This window comes from Polyodon spathula, chromosome 58, assembly GCF_017654505.1.
Source record: "Polyodon spathula isolate WHYD16114869_AA chromosome 58, ASM1765450v1, whole genome shotgun sequence".
NCBI lineage: Eukaryota > Metazoa > Chordata > Actinopteri > Acipenseriformes > Polyodontidae > Polyodon > Polyodon spathula.
In genome coordinates, this window is record NC_054591.1 from 861,754 (window position 1) to 878,901 (window position 17,148).

At 47.9% G+C, this 17,148-nt stretch overlaps 1 protein-coding gene across 1 annotated transcript in view; it reads right to left on the bottom strand.

Annotated features, from left to right (window-relative positions):
- LOC121307723 (beta-adrenergic receptor kinase 2) overlaps positions 1 to 15,837 on the bottom strand; it is a 16,530-nt gene extending 693 nt beyond the window's left edge. Inside the window, exons 1-17 of the mRNA XM_041239974.1 lie at positions 15,818 to 15,837; positions 12,087 to 12,160; positions 9,102 to 9,203; positions 8,762 to 8,836; positions 7,523 to 7,584; positions 7,149 to 7,200; positions 5,264 to 5,355; positions 4,994 to 5,093; positions 4,067 to 4,145; positions 3,707 to 3,837; positions 3,396 to 3,490; positions 2,678 to 2,785; positions 1,421 to 1,487; positions 1,034 to 1,134; positions 521 to 587; positions 255 to 350; positions 11 to 173 (exon numbers count right to left, since the gene is read on the bottom strand). Of these exons, the coding sequence (XP_041095908.1) occupies positions 11 to 173; positions 255 to 350; positions 521 to 587; positions 1,034 to 1,134; positions 1,421 to 1,487; positions 2,678 to 2,785; positions 3,396 to 3,490; positions 3,707 to 3,837; positions 4,067 to 4,145; positions 4,994 to 5,093; positions 5,264 to 5,355; positions 7,149 to 7,200; positions 7,523 to 7,584; positions 8,762 to 8,836; positions 9,102 to 9,203; positions 12,087 to 12,134 (1,438 nt within the window). The 5' untranslated portion in view covers positions 12,135 to 12,160; positions 15,818 to 15,837. The remainder of the gene's footprint in view (positions 1 to 10; positions 174 to 254; positions 351 to 520; positions 588 to 1,033; positions 1,135 to 1,420; positions 1,488 to 2,677; positions 2,786 to 3,395; positions 3,491 to 3,706; positions 3,838 to 4,066; positions 4,146 to 4,993; positions 5,094 to 5,263; positions 5,356 to 7,148; positions 7,201 to 7,522; positions 7,585 to 8,761; positions 8,837 to 9,101; positions 9,204 to 12,086; positions 12,161 to 15,817) is intronic.
- Positions 15,838 to 17,148: the final 1,311 nt, after the last annotated feature.

Consider the following 17,148-nt stretch of genomic DNA (forward strand, 5'->3'; position numbering starts at 1 on the left):
GTGCACTCACCCTCCTCGTGGCCCAGCTGCTTGTTCTTGGCACGCTTCCTCGCCTCGTTCTTTTCTGTGTCGGCATTCACTGCCTCGTACACCGTCTCCGCCACTTCCTGCTGCCAGCGCTCCGAGATCACCAGTGGGAAGTTCTTATAGAGCTCCTGATCGCTGTCCAGCAGCTGAACCACAGAGAGAGACAGTGAGACAGAGGGGACTCAAGAGAGTGTGGGGACAAGGAGCAGAGAGAGGGAGCTGGATACCTTGATGCCTTTGGTGTCTTCCTCGTCGAAGGAGCCGATGTCAAAGGCATCAGCAGCGTTCACCTCTCCTCGGGGAGGGATCAAAGGTGGAGGGTACTGGAGCAGAGAGAGAAAGAGAGCAAACAATCAACACAGAGAAGAGAACCCACAACACACACACACACAGAGGAACTGTAGCAGAGGGAGGCCACACCTTACACACACCGGAGGTAAATGATTAAGCAGATAAGGAAGTACATCTGTGAGAGGGTAAATAAAGGGATCACCTTCTGTAAATAGACTTGCTGCCAGTCAATCCCTTTGAAGAAAGGGTGCTCTTTCACTTCATGGGCTCTGCAGGAGACAACAGAGGAACAGTCAATGTCTGAATCCCAAATGCAGCTGTACTGTATTTCAAAGAAAAAGGGGAAGCTGCCCTGCCAGTGCATGCATGGAACAGCAATGCTGTGCAATGCCTGTAATCTTCCTCCTCTGCACTAGAGGGTGCTGTGCTAGACTGTGCTACTTAGTTGCCATGTACTACAGTCTTCTGGTTTGTAATTGCTTTGTTGTTGTGTGTTTTAAGAGGATGTACTGTTAAACAAAATGGTGCATATCAAGCATTCCCAAGAACAAACTTGTTTCAATAAAAAAAACCACACAAATTTGGAATACTAAATCTGGATCCAAAAAGTGTGAGGAGGCAAAACTCTAACGAAATGTTCAAATGGTGCAGACTCAGGTGTGTGGAAACGCAACCAGGCCTCATCCCTTCATCAGCGCAGTGCAGGCAGACTCACCCCCGGCCCAGGCAGCCCAGCCTCTTAGCCACATCCCGCTGCAGGAGGCCCTCCAGCTGAGACTTCAACTCCGGGGAAAACGAGTCCGGCAGCTCCACATTCTGAGGGGCAAAGCACAGGGCCGGCTACAAATACTATCCAACACCCGCTAGCACGGCAAAACCTGCCTTGATATCTAACTAGCCTGCCCCGCACAATTCAACTGAACTGGAAATAAAAAGTACAGGTGAACCCCTTTATCCAAAAGAGTGCATCGACGAAATCCACTTTAATGCAGGCAATTCTCTGCTAGCCCACACTACAAGACTTTCAATAATATTGCATTTTTTATTAATATTGGACTAAAAGGCAAGAAAATAAAACAACATGTCTGGACAGTCTCCTTACCATTGTGAGAGTCATGCGGTCAATCTCATGCTTGTCTTTGGTTTTGTGCTGCCGAAAAGGACTGTGACTGCAGGAGGAACACAGAAACACAAGCCCTTGTTTATTTTTTCTTATTATTTCCACTGAACACAGCGGGGGAATAATCAGGCTCAGTGAAGACTGCCTCGGCTCCACAGCTTCCTGCACGGCTGCTCTTAGGGGCTTGTTTTGTGCTTGACGGTCACGAAGAGTCAGGGACAGTGACAGGCAGGCTAATGCATCTCAATCCTGACCACAACAACCCTGCATTCACTCCTAGGTCTTACTGCCATCTCAATCCTGACCACAAGAACTCTGCATTCACTCCTAGATCTTACTGCATCTCAATCCTGACCACAAGAACCCTGCATTCACTCCTGGGTTTTATTCCACCTGTGCCACTGTTTTTCCGCTGTGATTTTTAAACTTGTATCTTAGTGGCATAAACCTCTACTGATCACGACACCTCACCTAGCTCCTGGTCTTTGGGCATTAAGAGGTTAAATCCGCCAGGCTACCAACAAAGAGTCTGGTTCTACTGCACAAGCAGCCCCCCCCCTCCCCTCTCCCAGCTCTCCTGCTTTGATGTGCCCAGTGACTCTGACTTTTAGCTCTTAACAAAACTTCAAGGCTCTCCAACATCAATGAGCCGTCCCCCCAGAGGAAGCCTGCGACACAGCCAGCCCGCCCTGCTGCTCCCCTGGATCAGACCCAACTGCCCTTTAGATGAAAACATCAAAACCAACAAACATGCCAACACTGATCTCAGGGACTGGGAGGGGTATGAAAGTGTGGGAGGCTGGGAGCTGGGAGGCTGTGACTTGAATGTATACCATGCACTACAGAACAGTATGTACAGGCTTGTACTTAAACCACCCAAAAAAAAAAGCACGGCCACAATCGTTGGGAGGCAGCGACATAACTTTGGTTTTAAAAGTGTGGGGGGGTTCAGTTTCTGTAGTTGGGGCATATAGTAATACAATTAAAAATAAACACAGTGTTCTTCACTACTGGGCTCTGCCCTCTCCTCTCTGCTTGAGATCAACCACAATGCATTGCACCCCATCGCTGGCTCAGTTGATTGGTGTTTCCGCTGGGTCTTTGTGGAGACTGCTAGTGCTAATACCAACACATTATTGAGAAATCAAAGTGTTAGGGCTGCTGCAGTGTGCAGGAGACATGTCCCCCATGTGAGCCCTGCCTACAGAGGAGGAATGAATCGGAGCAGGAGCGACTCACCCTCGCAGCAGCTTGAAGAGCATGCAGCCGAGCGAGAACCAGTCGGCGCTGCTGTCGTAGGCCGTGCCTTTCTGGAGCACCTCTGGAGCCATGTACCCGTGTGTGCCGCTGCCAACAAAACACACACAAGCAGGGTTAATCATTCACCCAGCGCCTTAACACTCCCTCAGACAACAGGAGCGAAAGCACAGCAGCTTCTTATTCAGAGGAACACTGTTCCACAAGCGCCTCTTTCAATGCCTGCTCCACTGCCTTGAAATTGAAACGCTATCATGCCCGTTACAGTTAATAGCTTAGAGTTAAATCGGTAGATCCTAAACGACTAAGCACTGTCAATGATGCCAAATAGAGGTCTGCTGTAGAGTCTGTATTGTAGGAAGTGTGCAGCGTTATTATTCCATATACAAATAACATACTGTACACATGCAGACTCATCCACATTAATATTGCAGTTTAGCATTAAGAAGTAACAGCACTCTGATTGGAGGGCTTGTCATGATTTCATTGTCATTCATGTCAATGTTTTAATAGGTTGCCAAAATTCCCACTATGTTAATAGTGTAAAATTGAAACGTTTAGGAAATTCAACAGAACCCAGCACCCCTAGTTGCAGTGCCAGTGTGCAATATCAAAGGCAGAGGACTGCAATCACGTAGTTCTGAGTTAAAGGGGATGGGGTTTCCTCTCACTGCGGACAGGGTGCAGTGTCAGTACTCACACGCTGGCGTGAGGCTTCTTCTTGGAGAAATCACAGGCCAGACCCAGGTCAGATATCCTGACGTGACCGTGCTCGTCCAACAGGATGTTCGCAGGCTGGAAGAGACAGAAAAGTAGCACTCACTTAATGAACAAACTCAAAGCATTTCTTTAATTAGTATTATCATTATTACAGTATTGATGCAGTAGCGCCCGGGTTCGTCATGAAAGACACTGTAGAAATGTCACTTTGCTGAGACCCCCAGGGGTTAAAACTGATGTAGAAGGAAGGAAGGAAGGAAGGAAGGAAGGCTTGGTGTCAGCAGGACTTGCCTTAAGGTCCCGGTAGACCACGAATCGGTTGTGCATGTGCTCCAGCCCCAGGATGATCTCTGCTGCGTAGAACCTCATCTCCTTCTCAGAGAAGACCCCGTGCTGGGACAGGTGATAGTGCAGGTCCCCCCCTGCAAGCAAACACACAGGGAGAGGGAGTCAGACACCGCCACTCACACAGGCTGACACCCAGCAACCTGGGGGTTTTAAAACAGTCAAAGGTGCATTTTCTAGCCTTGAAAAGGAAACAAAACAACATGTTGTATCTTTAATTATCTTCAGTAAAGCGTTCCCTGTTTTCTGTAAAGATGAATCAGAGAACGGTGATTACTACAGGCTGCCCCAACCCCCGGGTCTTACCGTTCATGAGGTCGAGGATGAAGCACAGCTTGTCCGGCGTGTGGAAGGCGTAGGTCATGCACACGATGAAGGGGCAGTCCTGGGAGGAAGAGGGGAGAGCAGAAGCCGGTCAGGGCACAACACTACAGAACATAGCTGGCCAGCTACAGCAAGCAGCCTGGACTCTCTGGACTCCAGCATCTCAAACATCCACAGCATTTAGCGAACAGACTTGTGAAAACAGCATGCATTTCAACAAGATCTTGTTTTTACTGGGGGCATGTACCCACTAGAACCCCTTGCCTCACCCACCGAACTGCCAAAGCACTAGAAGTGATGTCAGTGTCCATGGCACGGAGCTTGCTGTAGTTCAATGAGATCCACTGCATGCTGCAGACAGGCCTGCCAGGGCTGATCCATGGAGATCACAGCTAATGCTGGCTTCAGTCTGTTCTAAATGCCCACGCTGAATGGCAGCTGTGCTGAAAGCTCATTGCAGTGCCAGCTCTAAACACACGAGAACCCACGCAGGAAGTGCCAAGTGAGAAGCTCCTATTCCCTTGCTAGTAATTATAATCCCCCTTCTTTTTTCCAGCCCCATCTAGAAAACTGGCAAGAGAAATTAAAATCCATGTGGGAAGCAGACAAGGAATGCTTTAATACCAGCTTGGCCTTCCTCTGCCCTGTCCCGCTGTCCACTGGAATTAAAGCACAGTGCGAGGAGGCTGGTCTGCAGCCCTGGATTGGGATACAGGCTGAAATTAAAACACAGTGCGAGGAGGCTGGTCTTCAGCCCTGAACCGGGATACAGGCTGCAGTGTTTCTGATCTGAAGGTAAGGAAGTCATATTTCAACCGAACTGTCTGTCCATTTAATCAGTCTACCTGTGCCTGTCTGTCTGGCTTTCCCCGGTGTTACACCCTAAGATCCAGGTGTCCCTGCACTCACCCCTGTGCTGACGAGGGACAGCATGATCCTCTCGTTCAGAGCCAGTGTCTCGCCCTGCTTCATCTTGATCCTCTTCTTGTCCAGACACTTCATGGCGTACCTGCAAAATCAACAGCACACATCACAGCGCCTGCAATCTGACCCTGCCTTGAAAAACTGAGGTTACCTTGCTGAAGAGCTAGGTAAGCTCATGCAAAACTCTGTTCTAACTGCTATGCAATGCGAATCCCTGTGTTAAATGGCATGTTAACAAACTGAAGGGAAACTTACATTTTTCCAGTGTCTGCTTTCCGGCAGCCATACACCTCCCCAAAGCCCCCTCGACCAATGATCCGGTGCACACTGAAGTCATTCATCGTTAACTGGAAAACACACAGAACAGCAACACCACCGTTACCCCATACTGTAGAACCAGCAATGAAACAGTCCCTGTGGAAGCACGGGATCAGAGTCCTGCAATTATCATTGACAGTCCCTCTGCTTAAATCTCAAAGCTACCTTGAGGTCCAGGGGCTGAGGAGCACTGCTCTGTTGTTCTGTCCTAGTTTGTTAGGGATAGGACGTGAACTAGACTTATATAATGCAGTGTGCCCCAATTACAGGGCGACACTGTTTTGCTATTTTAAGACTATGGTTCATTGTGATTTCAATACGCTGTTTAGAGGTGACAAGGACAGTGCCAGGAGAAGGGGGCAGACATTCCTTAAATAATATTGTAAAGAAAAATTAAATATTATATTGCTGTATGCACAATGAAATCTTGACTTTGCTTATGCATTTGTGATGAGACAATTTACAGAAAAAAAATTAATAAATAAAAATACAAAACGTGTCCTGCCAAGCCGTCTTCGCTTGCAGGTCTGCAGTGAAGCCACCAGACCACAGTGCTGGAGGACAACACAGATCTGAATGGCTCCACCGCACACCTGCAGGTGCCCTATCGGCCACAAGAGTCGCTGGTGTGCAACAAACTAAGGATTACCCTGCCTCCCCACCCGGGCGGCGCTCGGTCAATTGTGCACCGCCCCCAGGAAACTCCCAGCCACGATCAGCAATGGCATAACCTGGACTCGAACCAGTGATCTCCAGGCTGTAGGGCGCATCCTGCACTCCATGCGGAGCGCCTTTACTGGATGCGCTCCTCGGGAGCCCCATGTGATGAGACAATTTCAATAGCCCGGTCTCTCACAAGATAGCAAACATTAGCTCCATTAAATTAACATCTGATTTTTCCTGCCCCTCTCTCTCATCTGCTGTTGCAGCAGTCATCCTGCCCTGCCCACTGCGTCAGGCACACAGCCAGGCTGACACCCTCAGCAGGACTGACAGCAGCGCGCCGGCTGTCCGTGAAGACTCCCATTGTCTCTTCAACCGCTCAATTAAATTACTTCTGAACACAGCCACTTGTCCACGAATGCTCACTGTTGATTGCTTTTGTTTGTTTGTTTCAGCCCGGTTATTTGATCTCACAAGCACGGGAGTTAAATTTCTAATGATATTTGATTTTGTTTTTATTGCTGTACTGCAATAAATTATTCACGAGTATCTGGCTGAAGAGTTCTATTTTTAATAAAGCGTATTACTCACTTCCTTGTGTGGTTGGTCTCATCCTAGTTTAAATAAAAACTCTGGTGGATGTTAATAGCATGGTGCAGATCTGTAGCAAGACCCAGTACTGGCACAGATTTCAGGCTGCTCTACAGGTAAAAGCCACTTGTTCTGCTTCTAGCTGGATACAGACTATAGAAATATCAGAGCTGGCTTTGCTGACTAATGCTGCAGACAGCAACAAACAGACCGCCGCCCAACACAATTAATTCCCAAACAAAACTCAACGAGAAGACAGGCCACACAGGAAATCTACAGGGAGGGGCGGGTTTATAGCCTGGCTTCTCAGAGCAGTACCAGCCCTCGGGGGCCACCGGCAATCCAGGTTTTTCATTAAAACCGGGACGTGAATATCGCTCTTGAATCTGCACTGCTGTTCACTGCACTAGAAGCAGTTCTCAAGCTCTTGGGTGCCATCAGAGCACACTACAAATTACAAATGTATAGAAAACAGAACTAGGGCAAGGTGGACAATCCTGGCTAGCCAGTGGTTCCCATGGACTGCAGCTGACAGCTTGCAGGAGGAGGGAGGGGAAGGCTCACTTACATGGATGTTTAGCTCTACATTCTTCCACTGGCAAAAGCGGGTGAATTTGTCACTGTAAGAAAAACGAGAAGAGGAGACTCAGCGAGATATCTTTGAAACCCGATCCCAGGTTAGTAACCCTTTCATTCCCAGCCTTGGCTGCAGTCTCAGGGTGATCATGTGCACTGGGCCCTGCAACAGTCTAATAATATTATTATTATTAATAATAATAATAATAATAATAATAATAATAATAATAATAATTCCAATAATTATTAGTGCGACCTGCAATAATAATATAAGAGAGAAGATCTCCTCTATTGTTAGGCAGGGTTTACACATTACAATGTCATTTGACACAATGTTCTTTACTCTTTACCTAGTCCTGTACAAACCTCTCTATGAACTTCTGAAATATCTTCCCCCGTAGACTGTCACAGATCTCTTCTATGTACGGCTGCAGGGAGAAAGACAAGAACAAGAATGCAATCAGACTGGTTCCTAGCAGGGAGAGGACACACCCTGGATACTCAAGAGCAGAGGGGCAACAGGTGAACACACAAGCCCTTCTTCACTGGAGACCTGGGCTCCGAATCGCACACTGAAACGAGACTGGTGATGAGAGACTGAACTGCTCCATCACTACAGTCCAGCTCCATGGTAATACCGTGCCACTCTCAATTGCATAGCGTCTTTTCACTATACAGTAAAAGCAGATTGGCACTGCTTGTGCTATCCCTGCTCTGTGAATAAACAAGGGGGGATGACATCAGTCTTCTACACACTGTGCTCATAACAAGAACACCACCCCAAACAGACTTCCATTTCTATTTGTGTTGTGAGTTCCAGGACCCTGCTAGCTGCTATAATCCTGGTGTGTGTCTGTAAACGAACTGAATCCAATGCTATTATGCATTGTGAGTAATCCTGACTGGCTATACAACCAGTGTTGCAGTTCCTGTTTTTCTGAAGGCTGCCCCTATTCTCTGTGTCTCTGGATTATTTATAGATTCACAGGCTGCCAACGTCTCTTCCTGACTGCAGAATGTTATTCAAATTGTCTACTCGTGTGGCCTGAAGTGATGACAGCGAGACGACAAGATTGCGTCTTGCACAAGCAGCACTGCCATACAGGGTGCTGCTTGTAACACAGCACTGCTTTTTCATTCTTCCGCCACACAACAGGGACTCTTTTGGTGGGCTGGTGCAGTACAGACAAGAGAAAAAAACCCAAAAAAGGCATGTTAGTGTCAACACATTTAATGTGTGATAAAATTACATTTCGTTAAATGCATTTTTTTAACCCGTGGTAATTTCGATACTATTTCGGTTCTGTTTCCCTTCCCCCACAAACAGTTGTGTATTTTTTTGCTTTTCAGGAGCCATCTCGTTTTTTTTGTCTGTTGTTGAAAATCTTTAATTGAAGTCTGTGACCTCACCACTTGCCGTACATCCTCTCCCAGCAGAAAAATACATAAATAACCTACAAAAAACCCCCAGGCAAACAAACAACAAAGAGAAAGCGTCTTGACATATCAAAAGTAGCTCCCACGTAGAGTAAGCTGCCATTGTTTCAAACAGCACTGAAGGAAAACTCCCAGGTGATTGAGGGAGAGGTGACCAGGAGGGCTTACCTGAAATAGCGTGGGGGGCACCTGCTTCTTGGCCAGGTGAGTTTGCACGTGGTCTACAGCTTTCTTTGAAAAGGGCTGAGAGAGAAAACACAAGAGACAAGGAGGCAGTGAGGCAATGCTGCAACACAGTATCAGCCCTGCACACTGCAAGGTTTACTGGGTTGCACTGACGTCTAATGATGTTTGCACAGGCTTTCTAAGTTTGAGTGGCTACTGAATGCTGCCTCCCTGAATCAAGGCACACTGAATCCCCTGGCCCCCAGTCCTCCTCTCTAACCACTAGGCTGTACCTGCTATTATTATCTATGCAGACTATGATCCCAGCCCACAGTGCACTCACATGGGAGCAGGACAGCAGCTCTTTCATGATGTATTTATCATAAATCTGTCGGCTTCTACACTGGCGGTCCTCTTCGGAGTCCAGCTTCTCATATTCCTTTATCTGGAGGGAGAAAAAAATAAATATTCAAGTATAGATTTTAATATCATTCGTTTTTAAACACATTCCTGTGCATTTCAGCTCATGCACTCGACAGCCCAGTAGGACGGTGAATTCCATTAGTGACCGTGAACTGCGGAAGTGAAAGTACAAAATGAAGCAGAAACCAAAAAAAGCGACAGAGCACAGAGAGAGCAAAGAGACAGAGCACAGAGAGAGCAGAGAGACAGAGCAGAGAGAGCAGAGAGACAGAGCAGAGAGACAGCAGAGAGACAGAGCACAGAGAGCAGAGAGACAGAGCACAGAGAGAGCAAAGAGACAGAGCACAGAGACAGCAGAGAGACAGAGCAGAGAGAGCAGAGAGACAGAGCAGAGAGACAGAGCAGAGAGACAGCAGAGAGACAGAGCACAGAGAGAGCAGAGAGACAGAGCACAGAGAGAGCAGAGAGACAGAGCAGAGAGACAGCAGAGAGACAGAGCAGAGAGACAGCAGAGAGAGAGCAGAGAGACAGAGCAGAGAGAGAGCAGAGAGACAGAGCAGAGAGACAGCAGAGAGACAGAGCACAGAGAGAGCAGAGAGACAGAGCACAGAGAGAGCAGAGAGACAGAGCAGAGAGAGAGCAGAGAGACAGAGCAGAGAGAGAGCAGAGAGACAGAGCAGAGAGAGAGCAGAGAGACAGAGCAGAGAGAGAGCAGAGAGACAGAGCAGAGAGAGAGCAGAGAGACAGAGCAGAGAGAGAGCAGAGAGACAGAGCAGAGAGAGAGCAGAGAGACAGAGCAGAGAGAGAGCAGAGAGACAGAGCACAGAGAGCAGAGAGACAGAGCAGAGAGAGCAGAGAGACAGAGCAGAGAGACAGAGCAGAGAGACAGAGCACAGAGACAGCAGAGAGACAGAGCACAGAGAGAGCAGAGAGACAGAGCACAGAGAGCAGAGAGACAGAGCACAGAGAGACAGAGCACAGAGAGAGCAGAGAGACAGAGCACAGAGACAGCAGAGAGACAGAGCACAGAGAGACAGAGCACAGAGAGACAGAGGTGTATAAATATGTGCAGACAGAAACTTGCCTGTACTGCACACAGCAAGCAATTTCTAGCAATAAATACGCTGCAAGCATTTTATTAATTCATATACAAATGTGTTTTGGGACAGAGCTTTTCGACGCTGCCTATGTTTCGGAGGAGAGTGTGAGAGTGTCTGTGTGTGAGTACTATACTCCGGTCATTAAGTGCACAAGCAGCTACACATTTGTCAAGCTGTATTTCCTCCTCGCTTACGGTTTCTTTTCCCAATCAGTAAGTGCAGAGCTGAGTGCTCGGGGCCAGAGAGCACGATTCCAGCCGCCAAGCAGGATCTATGATCTCTCCTGGAGATTCCCAGGTGGATATTTATTCCCTGGTAAGCAGTAACAGCAAAAGGCTCCCCATCACCACCGGCGCTGCTACAAATGAGATTACCCTGCCGTGTCAAAGCTACTCATTATAACTGATGAGAGGTCAGTTCTATCATATTAGCCCGCTCACATGATCCATCTCAGCGCTGCTCATCTCCAAAGCACTGCTCAGGAGCTATAAACATTTACACAACAGCAGCCGCTAGCACTGCTACAGCAAGCGCTAGAAACACCGCGGCTTCCCCTTTTTCTTCTTTTTCTTTATATTCAGTGCGCAGATGTTTCTGTTATTAATCCAGGATATGATCAGTACCCTCCCCACAGACACGGTGAACTGCTGCGCTGTGAAAGTGCGCGCACTCTGTGTGAGTCAGTGCCTCTAATTAGGAGACGCTGCACAGCACTGAAGTGGGGCGCTCTCCATCTCCCTCCCTCTCATCTCCACCCTGCTCTCATCCATCTCAATCTTTTCAAATCGCTCTCGTCTCACTGTGCCACACTCCTCCTCTCTCCATGGTAACTCACTTGACAGTGATGTCATCGAGCAGCGATGAACCCACTCCGCCTGCCAGCCTGGGACGGTCAGTGTCTGAGCAGGACGCTGGGGAGGGTAGCTGAGGTTGCTAGGCAACAGTAAGAGAACAAGCAGGTTACACACAGTGATCCTTGTTCTGACAAGGTGGGGGTGGAGGATTGGGAGGTATTTTTGATTTCTCCTCTCCCCTCTCTCTTTTCATGTCCTCCGAGGTGGGAATGCTGCTCAGGCCTCAGACATGCGCAGATCCACTCCTCCAGCAGCCCTCTCCTGAACTGGCCTGTGAAGGGGAGCTCTGTGGATAGCAACCCGTCACCCACATGTCCCAGCCTGCTGGGTTCAATCAAATCACATTGACTGACCCAAATCAACAACCAGCGCCTTCAGGGTTTGCATGCGGAAGATCCCCTGGAGTCTCCTCGAGGCCGTTACTGGGTGTGCAGACAGACTGCTGACATTATAATCAACCTTTCCATATCCACCTTCACACAGCAGAGATCTCCAGCGCAGCCCAGTCCACAAGGGTGAGGGCTTCTACATTGCCTATGTACATCTTAGAAAAATGAACCCAAATAGGTACCAATTCTCATTCTTCAAAAGAAACGACAAGAAGGGTTGGGGAGAGGACACACTAGGGACTGCGTTTGCGTTCTTTTTCATGTAGCAATGGATGAATGCCTGTAGAAGTGAGTCTGGACATGGAGCAAGTCATCCTGCCTTCCCTTCTATAGCGCAAGCACACTGTTACTATTCTGTAAGTGTCTGTTAGTTTATAACTGAGGTGTCTGTCTCTTTCTCATCAGGGTAGACTCAATCAAGTCTGACTATCCTCATGGAAAAACCCAAAGTAACTGAAGGAAAGTCATACAGCAGACTGACAGTCAGGGATTTTCGTCAGCTATGACGGAAAGTCTGTGTACAGCAGGGTTTGGGGTCAGGGGTCATGGTTTAGGTCCTTACCTCCTCATAGAACTTGAGCTGCGGGATCGCCTCATCAATCTCTGTCATACAGTAATCTTTGAAGAGCAGGAACCCTGGGGGAGAGAGAGAGAGTGAAAACCATGTCACACAAATCAGTAGGTAGCAGAAAGTCCTGGGTTCGAATACAGGCTACAGACAGACTCACGGTGTGGAGGAGAGACAATAAACATCAGGAGCTCCCTCTGTCCCCCAATAATGACCTTAAATGACCTTAAATTCAGGTGCACCAACAACCAATCAAAAAACAATGATCAGCTTTTCCATTGTAGCCTTTATTGAGATGCTTTGTTCATACATCTATATGTATATAATGAATGGACTTGCTCCAGCAGCAGTATTAGTTTACCAAACACAGCACTGAATCACTCACAGCAAACAATGAATCAGTGAAAGGGACAAGCCAGGTCATATTTCACTTAAACAACTTCAAGCTTAATCCATCAGAAGATTAACGGGCAGCTACTACAGTTATTACTGGACGCACCACATCCTGACAACGCAAGACCCAGCCCATGAGACACACTGGGACAAAGCAGGGCTGCAGAGCGCAGGTCAGTAGCCGCCCCCAGTACACACACGCAGGCTGTGATGTTGACATTAGGTAGAAGGGAGCAGATGTTTCATTGCAGGTAATGAGGTACCTGAGTACACAGGAGAAACCCAGCCAACACAATAAAGATGTTTACTTTGTGCAGCGTGACACACACACACACCAAGACACACACACTGCTCACATCCTCACCAGCAGTCAGCTGTAGAGGGCGCTATACCACCCAGAGCAGGAGTCTATCTCTGCCATTATTTTATTATTTTTTTTAAATCTGGAATAATAATACACACAAAGCTGAATGATAATAGCCCTGCTAATCAAACTCTCCTCTGCACGCAGGATTCCTTGAGGTCGTGTCAGTCTGTAGCACGGGCAAGCTGCCCTAGTTGACTATACAGAGCTACAACAGCAAGGAGTTTTTTTCCACACTGCAGCTATCCTTTGTATCGTCATCCGTCCAGTGGAATGTTTCTGTGTGTGATGCAACCCGCCCTGCAAGCCAAGCCGATGTACTGACGTCTTCTCGTGAGCAGCACTTTGGGTGGTCAAGTGGAATTCAAAAGGGCCAAATAAATCTCCAGCGGTGAAAAAAAAAAAAAAAGAAAGAAAAGCAGGACGCACACAGTGGCTCCTTTGAATAACGCGTCAGTCGTCGCTGATCACAGAGGGCACTCACCGTACAAAAAACAAAAGCTAGCCTGGCATGCACGCATAAAGCGAATGTTGGGAAGATGGAAGAGCAGCCATTCCCAACAGTGTTCTTCAAAGAGCTTTGACCAGATCAGTAAGGAAACTCGGGCCCCAATCAGGAATGCAGCAGTGGTCAGCACTGTGTGTGTGTGGCAGTGAGCAGTGCGGCTGGCATGGCCTTACTGAGGGGGAGGTTTGATTGTTGTTGATGTTGTGCAGTGGACAGGAGGGGTCCAGGGGCGGGGGGTGAATGGCATCACTGAAGAATTCCCTGGCTCCCCCCCAGCCCTGGCTCCTGACCCAGCTCAGCACAAAGGCTGCAGACAAGATGGAGGGCAATGCCAGAACATTTCTCTCTCATGCCTGCCAAATACTTCCTCTCATTTCTGATCTGCGTTATGAATCCTGCTTGCTCCACCTCGTCTCTCTCATAGTATAAAAGGATAATATTTGTTTGGCCTACGACAGTGCTGCCTACCGCAAAGGAGCCAGGGCCAGCCAGAACAAACTATTTCACACCATTGCACAAAAAACAGGGAGAATGCTACTGACAATGTACTCACAACAAGAAGCCTTTTCAAAAGAAGGCTTAAAGACTGGAGCGCGCCCAGTTCAACCCACTGGAGTCTCTGCAGAATGAACTGCTGCATTCCACACGTGAGGCACTCGCACAGGCAGCAAGGGGGCTGGGGTCTCTAAAGAGAGGCTGTGTGATCACTTAGAGACTGCATCTCCTGTTATAGCAGCAGGGACTGCTACACTCATCTGAATCCCTGGCGGTCTATGCATTGCTAAACACAAACAATAACAATAATAGGCAGGCGTGGAGAGAAAGCACTGCTTGCTCTAACCCTGATATGTGACCTAACCAGAGACCGCTACTCTGATCAGTCTCATAAGAAAATGAATAAATACATTGCCTATTTCGTTAAACAAAAAACCCTCCTGTCCTTCACAAAAATAAGAGCCTTTTAACCCAGTCACAGGAAGCGTCAGTGTCACTGTAACTAAAATTAACATCAAAGCCTCTGCTGCATACAGAGCTACTGTAGCCTTGTGTGTGACAGATAGAAAGGAGAAGGAGAGAGACAGAAAGAAAGACCCTTGCATGCCCCTCCAATTTGAACCACCAAAAACAGGAGAATAAGAATTACAGAAATAAATACAAAAACATGCTTTAAATCTTTAACAGAGCTACATTTGCCCACTTGGTGATAATGATGCTATCTGCTATGCAGAAAAACTGACTGAAAATGTGAATGCAAATGGAAAAAAAGGGATTTGAATGCAGCATCATGCTTTGGCCCATATATTTTTGTGCTGTACAGTCTCAACTGTGTTCACGTGCATGGTTTGGTTTGAATGTGCTCTCCTCGGCAGGCTCAGCTGTGTTCACCTGCATGGTTTGGTTTGAATGTGCTCTGCTCGGCAGGCTCAGCTGTGATCACGTGCATGGTTTGGTTTGGTTTGAATGTGCTCTGCTCGGCAGGCTCAGCTGTGATCACGTGCATGGTTTGGTTTGAATGTGCTCTCCTCGGCAGGCTCAGCTGTGATCACGTGCATGGTTTGGTTTGGTTTGAATGTGCTCTCCTCGGCAGGCTCAGCTGTGATCACGTGCATGGTTTGGTTTGGTTTGAATGTGCTCTCCTCGGCAGGCTCGGCTGTGTTCACGTGGTTTGGTTTGGTTTGGATGTGCTCTCCTCGCATGGTGATTGGTTTGGTTTGGTTTGAATGTGCTCTCCTCGGCAGGCTCAGCTGTGATCACGTGCATGGTTTGGTTTGAATGTGCTCTCCTCGGCAGGCTCAGCTGTGATCACGTGCATGGTTTGGTTTGAATGTGCTCTCCTCGGCAGGCTCAGCTGTGATCACGTGCATGGTTTGGTTTGGTTTGAATGTGCTCTCCTCGGCAGGCTCAGCTGTGATCACGTGCATGGTTTGGTTTGAATGTGCTCTCCTCGGCAGGCTCAGCTGTGATCACGTGCATGGTTTGGTTTGAATGTGCTCTCCTCGGCAGGCTCAGCTGTGATCACGTGCATGGTTTGGTTTGAATGTGCTCTCCTCGGCAGGCTCAGCTGTGATCACGTGCATGGTTTGGTTTGAATGTGCTCTGGTTTGGTTTGAATGTGCCTCGGCAGGCTCAGCTGTGATCACGTGCATGGTTTGGTTTGGTTTGGCTGACGTGCATGGTTTGGTTTGGTTTGAATGTGCTCTCCTCGGCAGGCTCAGCTGTGATCACGTGCATGGTTTGGTTTGGATGTGCTCTCCTCGGCAGGCTCAGAGATGACCCAAGCATTTGATGCCGGACAACAATTACATTTACAAGCAACTTCAATAGCTTTCAGCAACCGCAGTGTGCGCAAGGCTACAGTATGTATTCCACCCACACACAGTCACAGTAAAAATGCATGACGAAAAAGAGGAACTTGATCTACTGTATATGCTCATTTTGATACAATAAAATGCTTCTTACATACACTCCAAGACGTGTAAGGAACCTCCAATTGCTTTAGATGTTTGAAGGGAAGGGCAGGAAGGCTTCAGGGTTCAGGCGATACTCAAGAGAGGTCCTGGGAGAAAGTCGGACTGGAATAGGCACTGACAGAGTTACAACAGCCATAAATCAACAAGCCAGGCTACACAGCAAATCACAGAGAACACTGCGGAAGACTGCAGCTTGAACGCAAGGACCCACAACCGTGACAGATCTGTTTGTTCATGTACCGTTTCACCTGCTCTATAAATGAGACAGAAATTAACAACAGCTATTAACCTTTAAAAAGGACCCGAATCACAGAGTGCTTCTGAAGAAGCAGCAGGCTGTGTTTCTGAGAATGGCTGGCAAGGAGTTCCCCAGTGAAACACACTCTCAGAGTCAGACATGTTCCTCTCTGATGACTGGTGCTCACTCTAGGAACAACTCTTATTACACTGTCAACGGCTTGCAAACCGGCACGCTTTCAGTTTCCAGCAAAAGCAGGGGCCCTGCACAACACAACGCTTGGGAACAGCAAGAGAGAAGGAATATTTTAAATACAATAAATACAATATTACAAAAATAATTCTCAGTGACATGACAGCCTCTTTGCAGCTTCTTGCTATTTTTAAACCATTAAAGAATGTGCCATCACATTTAATTTGCACCAGCTCCTGAACCCAGTATGTTGTATGGTCTGTGTGCTTCATCTACCAGGACATTTTGGTTACCATGGGCAACACAGCACAGAAATGAATCCTACAGCAGATTTGTGTGTTGCTGGCTACAGTGTATTGTTCTGCTGGCACTCAGCTCCGCACCAGCAGGTCAACAAATATTTAACACAACGTGTTTGTTGTCTTTTCACACTTGCTGAGAGGCTACCTTAGGAAGCAAAGCCAAGCAGCAGACACAGAGCCAGGGGTAAGGACCCAGCAACTGGGAGGGAGGGATCCAGACGCACACACACACTCACAACAGGGCGGAATTAAACTGAAACTGCTGCTTGAGCCAGTCCAGCTTAATCATACTGGACGAGACATGTGCAAAAGAGGCATGGTGGGTCCAATTCAAGTTCACACCAAAAACCTGGAAAGGCTCAGGAATGTTCTGTAAATGGACTGGAGGACTGTTTAAAGAGATGCTCTGCACAGACAGACACATTTGCACATTGCAGTGTAGTGAGAGAGAGAGGCTGCGGTTGCCATAGGGACAGAGCTGGCTCAGTGTGCCAGGCCTGTAACCAACCAGAACACTGCATCAAAAAACGTGATCATACCACAGGATGCCTGGGCCCGGGGTCCTAGATATCCCAGACTGCATTCGGA